This window comes from Phyllobates terribilis, unplaced genomic scaffold, assembly GCF_046119375.1.
Source record: "Phyllobates terribilis strain yellow unplaced genomic scaffold, ASM4611937v1 Scaffold_1__5_contigs__length_1240528914, whole genome shotgun sequence".
NCBI lineage: Eukaryota > Metazoa > Chordata > Amphibia > Anura > Dendrobatidae > Phyllobates > Phyllobates terribilis.
In genome coordinates, this window is record NW_027362761.1 from 665,733,280 (window position 1) to 665,747,501 (window position 14,222).

The 14,222-nt window shown below is 45.5% G+C and overlaps 1 protein-coding gene across 1 annotated transcript in view; it reads right to left on the bottom strand.

Annotated features, from left to right (window-relative positions):
• Window positions 1–14,222, bottom strand: part of CACNA1S (calcium voltage-gated channel subunit alpha1 S) — a 1,485,309-nt gene that overhangs the window by 828,167 nt on the left and 642,920 nt on the right. The window contains exons 18-19 of the mRNA XM_073685020.1: window positions 1,718–1,850; window positions 1,398–1,527 (exon numbers count right to left, since the gene is read on the bottom strand). Of these exons, the coding sequence (XP_073541121.1) occupies window positions 1,398–1,527; window positions 1,718–1,850 (263 nt within the window). The remainder of the gene's footprint in view (window positions 1–1,397; window positions 1,528–1,717; window positions 1,851–14,222) is intronic.

Genomic DNA, 14,222 nt, shown 5'->3' on the forward strand with positions numbered 1-14,222 from the left:
GGCTACGCCAGATGACCTGGCCTCCACAGTCACCAGACCTGAACGCAATCCAGATGGTTTGGGGTGAGCTGGACCGCAGAGTGACGGCAAAAGGGCCAACAAGTGCTAAGCATCTCTGGGAACTCCTTCAAGATTGTTGGGAGACCATTTCCGGTGACTACCTCTTGAAGCTCATCAAGAGAATGCCAAGAGTGTGCAAAGCAGTCATCAAAGCAAAAGGTGGCTACTTTGAAGAACTAAGAATATAAAACATATTTTCAGTAGTTTCACACTTTTTTGTTAAGTATATAATTCCACATGTGTTAATTCATAGTTTTGATACCTTCAGAGTTAATGTACAATTTTCATAGTCATGAAAATACAGAAAAATCTTTAAATGAGAAGGTGTGTCCAAACTTTTGGTCTGTACTGTAGAGCGCAATCAAAATGACACACCATGTGCCACAACCCCTGATGGCTTCATTGAGTGTTTTTTTATAGAGTGCATTTTATGTTTTGTACCATGTTCTATCCAATAAAGTATATTTTTTAATATTTAACATCATTACCGTTTATTTAGTCTATTTTTGGCTTAGGCCACTCCCTGGTGTAGTATCAGTCCTCTCTTTTGAGCAGCAACACATATATTCATAAATATAATATTATTCACCAATGTACTATATTTGGTTGCTGTGGTGTTCTTTCAGTCATATTGTGTATAAAATAAGTGCAGCGTGTGAATCAATACGTCACTGAAGCAAATCAAAATCAAACAATAGCCTTCCAAAATGTCTGGAGAATGGAAAGAATTATGTGACAGTGGGAATCGTTAATAAAATAGATATTTATTGATAAAAAGATTAAAAATAGAACAAAGGTGAACATTAAAATCAGGTGCCTCTCATGTGAGGGGGTAGCCTGACCCACAATCCAATGATTAGAGCAAAAACATGCAGGTGTAACGTGAATGGTCTATTTTTTAATTGCTATGATACTTTGAGAGATCTGTGGTTGTTGACTACCTGCACCATAACTATCCTTTATGTGATATATTTGATATATATACAGTATATATCTCTATTGTGTATAGCACGCACATTACACCTGCATGTTTTTGCTCTAATCATTGGATTGTGGGTCAGGCTACCCCCTCACATGAAAGGCACCTGATTTTAATGTTCACCTTTGTTCTATTTTTAATCTGGTTATCAATAAATATCTATTTTATTAACTATTCCTACTGTCACATGGTTCTTTCCATTCTCCAGTATTAGGACATTTTGGAAGGCGATTGTTTGATTTAGATATACATTAATAGAAGAAAAAAATGTAATTGATTGTTTCTTTAAGGAAAGTCATTATTTTTAAATATTTATATAAATGCACAATCAATTGTATTATTTGGATATTTTTATCACCTGGTTACGGAAGGAATCTGTTCTAATTGGATCTTCAGCAGCCAAAGAAATACTACTTAATAAAATGAAGAGCAGGATGAAATTGGTGAATGTTGTAGCATTGATTATCCGATGACATAGTACTCGAATTCTGTAGATAACAAAAAGGAAAAATGGCAGATTCCAGAAAACATCTTTGTATAAAAGCACAAATAGTTAAACAAAATACGCTGAATAAAATGATGTACATTTCTCAAGCAAGCAAACAAATTGATGTACTAGTTGTAAAACATACATTCATCACTGTAACCAAATAGTTTATTTATGAGGAAAGAACATACTTGTTTGTTGGACTAAAAATAAAGAAAGAGCTGGCCTCCGGCATAGGCACAGCTTTCTCTTTTAACTGCAGCTCTGCTAAAGGTCGAGGACGAGGACTCAGAGGGATATCAGGCTCTTCTTCTTCATCATCACCTAAAACAGAAACAAATGTGTATGCCAAATATCAAAAGGAATAAATAAAGAAGGACAACATGGTGTGGTCCAAAATAAACAATTAGGCCTCGTTTACATGAGTGTACTATATGTACATATGCTGTCCATAAGCACTACGGACTGCACACAGAGATCACATGGACCCATTAATCTAATCCTCTCCTGTCTGCTGAGCCGTGTATCTAATCCTTTCCCGTGTGGTACGCTCTGCTGAGTTGTGTACCTCAAAGCCTCGTATGGTTCTGCCCGCTGAGCCATGTATCTAATCTTCTATGTGATACTCTCTGCTAAGCTGTGTATCTAACCTTTTTCTGTGATACTGTTTGTTGAACTGTGATTTTTAGAAATGACACTATGTTCATAAATTAGCTCCAATAATCTGTCACTTATTTTTGCTGCAATTTTGTATTATGAAGGTACAAAACACACCAAAAAAGGGCAACAGTATTTACCTGCCCAGATCCAAGAACTAATGCACTCAGGATGCAGCAAGCCCATATAACAAAGATGGCGGCAACACAGGTGCAAAATACTGATAAGATAATCACTCACAACCTACCCGGTTCATGGAGGAAGTGATTGCTTAGCATTAAAAATATGGTTTGTATAGGGTGCTGTTCACACATGGGTAGGGCACAGCATCTGGCTTACAGCCTATTAGTGACGCCCATACTATTCAATTAAGCGGGCTGCCCAGTACAATCTAAAGTGCACTCCATGAGGACAGACACCCTAGTTTACAATGCCAACACCGATGGGCCTGGCTGCACCCTGGAATAAAAAAGTGCAAAAATACATATATATAATATATGAGATATTAGTTGATATTTTGGCCAAAATATGCATGCTCGCAACCCACGTCAAGGATCCTTACACTTGCGAGTCCTAATACTAACCTAGAAGCAAAGCCAAAATAAGAAGAATAAAATTTCCCCCAAAATTCAAGAAAGAAACACACCAAAAAAAGGGCAACAATGTTTACCTGCCCAGATCCAAGAACTAATGCACTCAGGATACAGCAAGCCCATATAACAAAGATGGTGGCAACAAAGGTGCAAAATACTTAATTTTATTGCTAAGCAATCACCCCCTCCATGAAATGGTAGGTTTTGAGTGATTGTCTCATCAGTATTTTGCACCTGTGTTGCCGCCATCTTTGTTATATAGGCAAAACTTTTGGTCTGTACTGTATATATACTGTATACATATATATATATATCTATATATATAATCGTCTTATCCCATTTGTCTGTCTGTCTGTCTGTGTGTCTGTCTGTCTGTCTGTCCAGGAAATCCCGCGTCGCTCATTGGTCCGCTAGCGGCCAATCAGCGCCGCGGGATTTCTGAAAAAAGATGGCGGCCGTTAGCGGCTCATTTGCGGGACGGAGCTCAGCGGCGATGTAGCCGGGAGATGACCGGCGCGAGGCGCTCATCTCCCGGCCGGTAGCAGCGGAAGGAACCCGACCGCCGGACCCATCTGCGGGACGGAGATGCAGCCGGGAGATGAGCGGCGCGAGGCGCTCATCTCCCGGCCGGTAGCAGCGGAAGGACCGCCGGTGCCGCTGACCTCCATGCGGAAGGGAGGATCGGGGAGCGGCGCTTCGGGTCGGGATACTTCTGCTACGAGCGCCCGCTATGTCCGGGTTCTCGCAGCGTAAGTAGCCACACAGGCAGCGCCGCTCCCCGGTCCTCACCAAGACGATTCGATGATTGGTCGCGGTCTTCGGACCCGACCAATCACTGATCTTAGCGCAAAACTTAAACACCGCTGTGTTGATTGGTCGCCGACGCTGCCCGCGACCAATCACCGATTTGGGCGCCAAATTTAAATATCGGCCGCGACCAATCAGCACAGCAGTGTTTAAATGTGGAGCCAAGATCGGTGATTGGTCGTGGCCGATATTTAAATTTGGTGCACAAATCGGTGATTGGTCGCGGCCAGCATCCGCGACCAATCAGCACAATAGTGTTTAACTTTGGCGCCAAAATCAGTGATTGGTCGCGGGCCAAGACAGCGACCAATCACCAATTTGTGCGGCAGATTTAAATAGCGGCCGTGACCAATTGGATGTCAGCGGCGCTGACTGTGCGGGTACTTCCGCTCCGAGAACCCAAGACATGAGCGGGCTCTCGCAGCAGAAATATCCGGACCCGCAGCGCCGCTCCCCGGTCCTCCCTTCACACCCTAGCCGCTGATCTCCCCACAGTATCCGCATGGTGTTACAAAGGTCCGGACATTTCTGTTAAAAATCGCTGATTGGTCGCTGGCACTGCCCGCGACCAATCACCGATTTGGGCGCCAAATTTAAATATCGGCCGCGACCAATCAGAACAGCGGTGTTTAAATGTGGAGCCAAGATCGGTGATTGGTCGCGGCCGATATTTAAATTTGGCGCCCAAATCGGTGATTGGTCGCGGGCAGCGCCAGCGACCAATCTCCGATTTTTAAAACAAATGTCCGGACCTTTGTAACACCATGCGGATACTGTGGGGAGATCAGCGGCTAGGGTGTGAAGGGAGGACTGGGGAGCGGCGCTGCGGGTCCGGATATTTCTGCTGCGAGCGCCCGCTCATGTACCGGGTTCTCGCAGCGGAAGTAGCCGCACAGGCAGCGCCGCTGACATCCATGCGGCTAGGGTGTGAAGGGAGGACTGGGGAGCGGCGCTGACATCCAATTGGTCGCGGCCGCTATTTAAAAGTGCCGCACAAATCGGTGATTGGTCACGGTCTTGGCCCGCGACCAATCACGGATCTTGCCGCAAAAGTTAAACACTACGGTGCTGATTGGTCGCGGACGCTGCCCGCGACCAATCACCGATTTGGGCGCCACATTCAAATATCGGCCGCGACCAATCACCGATCTTGGCTCCACATTTAAACACTGCTGTGCTGATTGGTCGCGGACGCTATTTAAATGTGGCGCCAAAATCGGTGATTGGTCGCACCCTACGTCGGCGACCAATCAGCACAGCGGTGTTTAAATGTGGAGACAAGATCGGTGATTGGTCGCGACCGATATTTAAATTTGGCGCCCAAATCAGTGATTGGTCGCGGGCAGCGCCAGCGACCAATCAGCGATTTTTAACACAAATGTCCAGACCTTTGTAACACCATGCAGATACTGTGGGGACATCAGCAGCTAGGGTGTGAAGGGAGGACCGGGGAGCGGCGCTGCGGGTCGGGATACTTCTGCTCCGAGCGCCCGCTCATGTCCCGGGTTCTCGCAGCGGAAGTACCCGCACAGGCAGCGGCGCTCCCCGGTCCTCACTAATACAATTCCGCTCCCCCCTCCTCATCAATACGATTTGCTGATTGGTCGCGTGCGGAAAGCGCGACCAATCAGTGATCTTGGCGCTAAAGTTAAACACCGCTCTGCTAATTGGTCGCGGCCGCTGCCCGCGACCAATCACCGATTTGTGCGCCACATTTAAATAGCGGCCGCGACCAATCACCGATCTTGCCGTCACATTTAAACACTGCTTTGCTGATTGGTCGCAGTTGCCAAACGCGACCAATCAGCGATTTTGGCGCCAAATTTAAACACCGCTCTGCTAATTGCGCCCGGTCGGCCGCATACATATTCTAGAATACCCGATGCGTTAGAATCGGGCCACCATCTAGTATATTATATAAACCTAAGAAATATTATCCCTGAACAGAGAAAAAAAGGGTACACCCACCAGTAAATAAAGAAAGGAAGAAATAGAATATATACAGTATATATACTATATGTATAATGCAGTGAAAAAAAAAACATTAAGACCAAGGGGATAGAGATAAAATGTTCAAATTTATTGACAGAATTGAAAAAATATAAAAGATACAATCGAATAGTGGAAGTCAGTGAAAAGTAGAAAAAGTACAGATAAAAAATTTTGGGAGATGGAACAAAACCCTAAACAAGAGACAACCAATCCCAACAACTTGGGCTCCCAAACTTAAGTATCATAGATAAAAGTGAGTATGATAGTCAAAATACCTGCTGACATAAATTGGGATCTATGTAGCAGGGGTAGATGCACACATAAATAGTATATGCAAGAGAAGCAGGTGAACAATAAATGCTTGTATACAGAAAAATATATAGAGAGGTTGTGTAGGTATGTAAGCAGGCAAGAATAGTGAAACTGGTACAGGTGCTTCTCACATAATTAGAATATCATCAAAAAGTAAATTTATTTCAGTTCTTCAATACAAAAAGTGAAACTCCTATATTAAATAGAGTCATTACAAACAGAGTGATCTATTTCAAGTGTTTATTTCTGTTAATGTTGATGATTATGGCTTACAGCCAATGAAATCACAAAAGTCATTATCTCACTAAATTAGAATAATTAACAAAAAACACCTTCAAAGGCTTTCTAAGCCTTTAAAAAGGTCCCTTAGTCGGTTTCAGTAGGCTCCACAATCATGGAGAAGACTGCAGACTTGACAGATGTCCAGAAGGCAGTCATTGACACACTCCACAAGGAGGGTAAGCCACAAAAGGTCATTGCTATAAAAGATGGCTGTTCACAGAGTGCTGTATCCAAGCAAATTAATGGAAAGTGGAGTGGAAGGAAAAAGTGTGGTAGAAAAATGTGCACAAGCAACTGGGATAACCGCAGCCTTGTAAGGATTGTTAAGAAAAGGCCATTCAAAAATTTGGGAAAGATTCACAAGAAGTGGACTGCTGCTGGAGTCATTGCTTCAAGAGCCACCACACAAAGACGTATCCAGGACATGGGCTACAAGTGTCGCATTCCTTGTGTCAAGCCACTCATGACCAATAGACAACGCCAGAGGCGTCTTACCTGGGTCAAGGAGAAAAAAACCTGGACTGTTGCTCAGTGGTCCAAGGTGTTGTTTTAGGATGAAAGTAAATTTTGCATTTCATTTGGAAATCAAGGTCCCAGAGTCTGGAGGAAGAGTGGAGAGGCACACAATCCAAGCTGCTTGAGGTCTAGGTGTGAAGTTTCCACAATCAGTGATGGTTTGGGGAGCCATGTCATCTGCTGGTGTAGGTCCACTGTGTTTTATCAAGACCAAAGTCAGCACAGCCGTCTACCAGGACATTTTAGAGCACTTCATGCTTCCCTCTGCTGATAAGCTTTTTGGAGATGGAAATTTCATTCTCCAGCTGGACTTGGCACGTGTCCACACTGCCAAAAGTACCAATACCTGGTTTAAAAACAGCAGTATCACTGTGCTTGATTGGCCAGCAAACTGGCCTGAACTTAACCCCATAGAGAATCTATGGGGTATTGTCAAGAGGAAGATGAGAGACACCAGACCCAACAATGCAGACAAGCTGAAGGCTGCTATCAGAGCAACCTGGGCTACCATAACACCTCAGCAGTGCCGCAGGCTGATCGCCTCCATGACATGCTGCATTGATGCAGTAATTGATGCAAAATGAGCCCCGACCAAGTATTGAGTGCATTTACTGAACATACATTTCGGATTTAAGATACATTTTTCAAGCTGCTGTTATAAAGTATTCTAATTTACTGAGATAATGACTTTTGTGTTTTCATTGGCTGTAAGCCATAATCATTAACAGAAATAAACACTTGAAAAAGATCACTCTGTTTGTAATGACTCTATACAATATATGAGTGTCACTTTTGTATTGAAGAACTGAAATAAATTAACTTTTTGATGATATTCTAATTTTGTGAGAAGCACCTGTATATACTGTAGGTGAAAGTATAAATGTTCAGGGTCTATACCTAAACTGCGTACCAATAAAAAGCTCTATGGGGAAGGGGCAGTGCAACAAAATGATTATATGTGACCACAGGATGACACAATAATCATATAATAATCCTCAAAATGTTACCACTATACAACTCCATAGGAAAAGGAACAGTGCCACCAAGCAATTATATGTGCACATTGGATGGCATAATAATCATATAACCTTCCTAAAAAAAGTCTAAATCAATGAAAACATATAGCAGTAGCTGTATTAACTTGAGACATGATGGTATGCTGGTGTGGGAGACACAGGAGGGGATATGGAAGCACTTCAAGGCGCTTCATTGATTTAGGCATGGTTGAATTCCTGATGGCTTACATAAGACCACAGACTTTTTGTAGGATAGTTATATGATTATTACGCCATCCAAGAAGCACATATAATTGCTTGGTGAAACTACTCGTTTTAATAATTTTTGGTGATTAGCAACAGGTTTGGGGTTTGCAAGTTGAAGATGTAATGGTTGGCCTCTATTAGCTGTCAAAACAAGTTTGGTGCTTGTTCTCATGGTAAATAAAAAATGAGAAAGCAGACGGGCCCACACAGTATTGCCAATGAAGAAGCAATGGGGAGCACCAGTTCAAGAAAAGATAGCATCTAGATCATTTTAGCCAGCCCGTAACAATTTAAAGAGGATCTTTCAACACATTTTTAATGTCGAACTGAACAAATGATGTAATAATAACTGCAAAGCGGAATAAAACTTTTTTTTTTTTTTTTTTTTTTAAGTTTCACCTCTATGTTGTGGAGTCAAAGTATTGCCACCTAACAAGTTAACTTTTTTTTCTTTTTAAGTTCAAGTGTTTATTATCAGTTACTTTTCACTGGGGCATGTACTTCTTCTCCTTGTATGATTTGCTAAATCATAAGCAGGTAGAAACACAGCAGTAAAAGAACACATCCCACAATGTATTAAAGCAGGTTTCTCAGTGTGTGACATTTAATGATACAGCTCTGATGTAACTGGTCTGGCGCTGACAAGTCTAGCTGTGGTCTAACAGGTCTAGCTCTGATCTAACCTGGTCCAAACTTCAGCATGATTAGACAGTGCTGAGTATAGAGCATAGATGACTCGCACCTTTCATATAAGGTTGATGTGGGGGGAGGGATGGCACAGCTGAGTTTAGCGGTGTCACTTTACAAACCCTTCTATCATATTTCCTCCTCTCACAATGCGGCAAGCTGTGGTGTACTGTCCCCCACTGCCTGCCTGGAGATGAGCGCTCAACTTGTAATCGCTCTATAGCTGTTCTGGGTTGCTCTTGTGTGATACATATAATGACAGCCTGCTCTACAGTGAGAACTTCCACTTATAAAGTAGGATGTGAGAGATTCCACTTGCGTTTACTTGGAAAGATTTCTAAATATGTAATCAAATTTAAAAGGGTACTTTGCAGTGATAAACATTTTTGTACTGTCCCTGCCCTCATATACTATAAAGATGAGATGTCCAGTGCAATTAAATTATCTTTATAACCCTTGCAATTCTGTAACGAGGGGCACGGTGACAGTCATGTCCGAGGGTCACCTGTTCTTCACCCTGACCCGCTACATAAATATGGTCCCTGGGTGTGTGTGTGTTGTGGTGCTTCAGTGGAGGAGACCTACATACACACTTCTGACCCACTGTCCTGGGTGCCAATTCTTTTGGCCTTCAGAATGAGGAAACCACACCAGCTTGAAAATGAAAAAACTTCAAGCTACTCACAGTAACAGTGAAATGCTGAGTATAGCATGTGACACAGTTTCCTCTCTCCTCTTCACATACAATGGCACCTTCCCAGTGATGATGGACACAGACACAGATCTTGAAGTGAAGAATAATGCAGAATACTTCAGCCCTAAGGGAAACTCCATTTTTCCTGGAACCTAAAAGTAATGAGCTCCTGCTACCACGATACTGTTCCCGCTACTTGACTTTCTTGGATTCACCTTGCAGATAAGGCTGTTACAGTCCTGGCTCGTCTGTGGTGTCCCCAAATTGACCTCTCCAGGTAAGTCTGTACTGTTTGTCCCCGTTGCTTCTATTCTCCAGTATTCACCACACACAGTATTCACACACATCCTTCTCTTGGTCTTTTCTCTAGTTTATCACTTACTCCTGTCTCCTGTGCGACACTATTACTAACTTAAATGGCTTCCACATTCTACCCAGAGATCCTTAAGTAAAACCACAACCCACCTAAGGGCCAGCCTATCTGGTTTAACCCTGTGCCAACTAACAGGATTATGATAGGCAGTAACTTTAACTAAAACATCATTGTATTCTAATGGCCATATAATAAAGTACATATTTTATAATCAAATACAGTTAAACACTGTTCTAGAGGGGCGTGGGAGTCCTTGACCACCCCTTCACAATTCCGTGTGACAGGATCTGTCCCCCACTGCTCCCCCCTCCTATCTGGATCATTACATCATACACCAAGTGCTGCTCCCCCCTGTAAAGAACAGCCGGCCTGAGAAGAAGGTGCGTGACCACGTCCACTGCCACTGTTTTTTACAGAGAAACAGCTATTATCTGGAGACTGGCTGATAACATTGGAGAGCTGCACACTGCTGTAATGTCCCAGACAGAGGGGTGAGCAGTGCAGTAAAAAGCAGCTTCTGCCACACCAGCCCCCTGATAATGTCTCCCTGTCTACAGCCCAAGGTAAGGGGGTGTGGCCTGCTCCAGATAATAGCTGTTTCTCTGCAGATAACAGGATGTGTGGCCATGCCACCTCTTCTTAGGCTGGTTGTTTCTTACAGGGGAAGCTGGTTGTTTCTCATATTTGTAAACAACCAGAGTTACCTTCTTTTTCAGGCTATGAGATGCATTTTTTTGTGTAAATCAAGTTTACTGATATGTATTCCAGAATATGTGAGCCTTAGAAGTTGTACAAAGTAAGGCACTGCAAGATATCACATTTTATGTATATTTAAAGAATAATAAAAATTTTTATTTATATAGCGCCAACATATTCCGCAGCACTTTACAATTAAGCGGGGACATATACAGACACTAAATTCAATACAAGGTGAGACAGTTTAAACAGTTACATTAGGAGTGAGGTCCCTGCTCGCAAACTTACAATCTACAAGGAAATAGGGGGGACGCAATAGGTGAAAAGTGCTTGTTATTTCAGGTCTGGCAATTATAATTAATAGGGATCTATAACATATTCGTACAAGCGTCCCTCTGTTAGAAGCCTCTATAGACTGTGCAAGAGCGACGCGCCTGCGCAGTCTGGACCCCACAGAGGAACACAACCACATCCTAAACGAGGAGTTTAGGATGAGGATTGTGGCCCCGGAGATCGCGGTATGCGTAGGTACTGAACACATAACGGGATCTCCGGACCCCTAACTACTCACCTATCCGGGAGACCACGCTGTGTCTTTGGGCCGGTAGCCGGAAGATGAATGCGCCGCCGGAATCGGCGCATGTGCATAGCGCTATCCGGCGCCATTTTACTGAAGACACATTTGCAGTGTGTCTTCAGCAAAATGGCGCCGGACAGCGCGGTATGGGCACGCTCGTACTCCGGGGCCACACTCCTTCCCTGGCAAAACAGGACACAGCAGCGCTGGAGCACAGGGAAGAAAGGTGAGTAGAAGTTTTTTTTTTGTATGTGTGCAGCGTGAAAAGGATGAGGGGGCCACACATAGCAGGATTGGGGGGTGAGGGGGCCACACATAGCAGGATTGGGGGGTGAGGGGGCCACACATAGCAGGATTAGGGGGTGAGTGGGCCACACATAGCAGGATTGTGGGGTGAGGGGGCCACACATAGTAGGATTTTGGTGTGAGGGGGCCACACATAGCAGGATTGGGGGATGAGGGGGCCATACATACCAGGATTGGGGGGATGAGGGGGCCATACATAAACAGGATTGGGGGATGAGGGGGCCACACATACCAGGATTAGGGGATGAGGGGGCCACACATACCAGGATTGGGGGATGAGGGGGGCACACATACCAGGATTGGGGGATGAGGGGGCCACACATGCCAGGATTGGGGGATGAGGGGGTCACACGTACCAGGATTGGGGGATGAGGGGTACTAGGAATACAAGGATTGGGGGATGAGGGGTACCATGCATACCAGGATTGAGGGATGAGGGGTACCAGGCATACAAGGATTGGGGGATGAGGGGTACCATGCATACCAGGATCAGGGGGGTGAGGGGTACCATGCATACCAGAAATGAGGGGTGAGGGGTACAATGCATTCCAGGATTGAGGAGTGAGGGGTACGATGCATACCAGGATTGGGAGATGAGGGGTACTATGTATACCAGGATTGGGGGATGAGGGATACCAGGCATACAAGGATTGGGGGATGAGGGGTGCCATGCATACAAGGATTGGGGATGAGGGGTGCCATGCATACCAGGATTGAGGGTGAGGGGTGCCATGCATACCAGGATTGGGGGTGAGGGGTGCCATACATACCAGGATAGAGATGAGGCGTTCCATGCATACCAGGATAGGGATGAAGTCAGCGCACAACAGGATGGGGGAACAGAATTGGGGAGCACAAATACATGGATGGGGGCAGCACAAATACCAGGATGGGGGCAGCATAAATACCAGGATGGGAGACCATATACCAACAAAATTGCTCGCCACCCGGGCGTAGAACTGGCTCAATAGCTAGTTTTCATATAAGGCAGCATGATCCGGTCATCAGCTAATATGTTTAAGTGCAATAATCAAGTATTGAGTGCAGTTATCGTGTGCATGGAGGGTGTAGAGACAGATGAACAGTAGGGAGCAGATTCTAAATAATATTTTTGAAGGAACAGGGGAAAGTTAGTTTACTGGGTATTTGAGGTGGTAGGCTTGTTTAAAGAGATGGGTTTTTAAAGCGCGCTTGAAGACGTGGGGGATAGTCATCAATCTGATCGTCTGGGGTAGTGCATTCCAGAGAACTGGCACAGCACGAGAGAAGTCTTGGAGATGGAGTTGCGAGGTTCGGATTATGGGGGATGTTAGTCTTAGGTCATTTGTGAAACGGAGGGTACGTGTAGGGCTATAGACAAAGATGAGAAAGGAGATATAAGGTGGTGCAGAACTGTGGAAAGCTTTGTGGGTGAGAGCGATGAGTTTATATTGGACCCTGTAGCGTGTAGTATCGGCATCTCTGCCCCCTGACAGTCAGAGACACCGTCCCTCTTACCACCGCGCTCCTCGCCCGGTGTCTCCCGGCGCTCCTGCTGCTGCTGCTGGCGGCGCGCGCAACTTCCCGGGCACTGTGCTTAGGGAGCGCGCGCTCCCCCTCTCTTAAAGGGGCCGCGCGCGCCGTCCTAAGGAGTCCCCGGCCAATGGCCAGGGGACCTCTCATATAAAAGGCACCTCCTCCAAAATGGAGGTGCCTGTGCAAGGTTGTAGCTTTGTGTCCTAAACTCTGCTTCAGCCCTCAGGTCCCGCTGCTAGTCTGACTACCAGCCCAGTCCGCCAGCCTCACTACCAGTCCAGTCCGCCAGCCTGACTACCAGTCCAGTCCGCCAGCCTGACTACCACTCCAGTCTGCCAGTCTGACTACCAGTCCGCCAGTCTGACTACCAGTCCAGTCCGCCAGCCTGACTACCAGTCCAGTCCGCCAGCCTACCAGTCCAGCCCGCCAGCCTGACTACCTGTATCCGCCAGCCAAGTGTACTCTCCAGCCCAATGGTCTGCCTATGATCCAAACCCGCCAGTCTGTCTATGGGCCTGGCTTGCCTGCCTACTCGGAGAACGTACCAGTTACCTGCCGTGCCTATCTGTCAGCCTACCTGGAGGCTCCTACCAGTTACCTGCCGTGCCTATCTGTCAGCCTACCTGGAGGCTCCTGTCAGTTACCTGCTGTGCCTACCCGGAGGCTCCTGCCAGTTAATCGTGGGAGTCACCTGCTCTCATACAAGGACAGGCCCAGAGTAGCACCTGGTCCCTCTGCTGGGTCCTTCCCTGGTTCACGGAGTCGATTGAGCCGCCATGCGACTTTGGTCAGTCCGAGTTGATACCTAGTTACGCCCCTCTGGTGCCTCCTTGCACCGCAGCACAGAGGTTCCACCACCCGGATCCGTAACATAGCGAATGGATAACCAGTGTAATGACTGGCACAAGATGAAGGCATCGATGAAGCGGCTGGACAGAAATACGATGCTGGCTGCCGCATTCAGTACGGATTGGAGAGGAGAAAGTTTGGTAAGAGGGAGACCGATCAGAAGAGAGTTGCAGTAGTCCAGACAAGAGTGAATAAGACCGACAGTAAGAGTTTTAGCAGTTTCAAATGTGAGAAAAGGTCGGATTCTTGAGAGGTTTTTAAGATGCAGGTGACAAGAGCGAGTGAGTGATCGGATATAGGGAGTAAAGGAAAGTTTAGTGTCGAATATGACTCCAAGACAGCAGGCGTGCTGCTTGGGGGTTATGGTTGAACCCTCCAAGGTAATTTCGATGTTAGGTAGAGTTAGGTTAGAAGAGGGGAGAAACACAAGAAGTTCAATTTTGGAGAGATTCAGTTTAAGATAGAGGGAGGACATGATGTTAGAGACAGCAGACAAACAATCCTTGGTATTTTGTATTAGGGTAGGGGTGATGTCAGGGGAAAAAGTGTATAATTGGGTGTCGTCAGCATAGAGATGA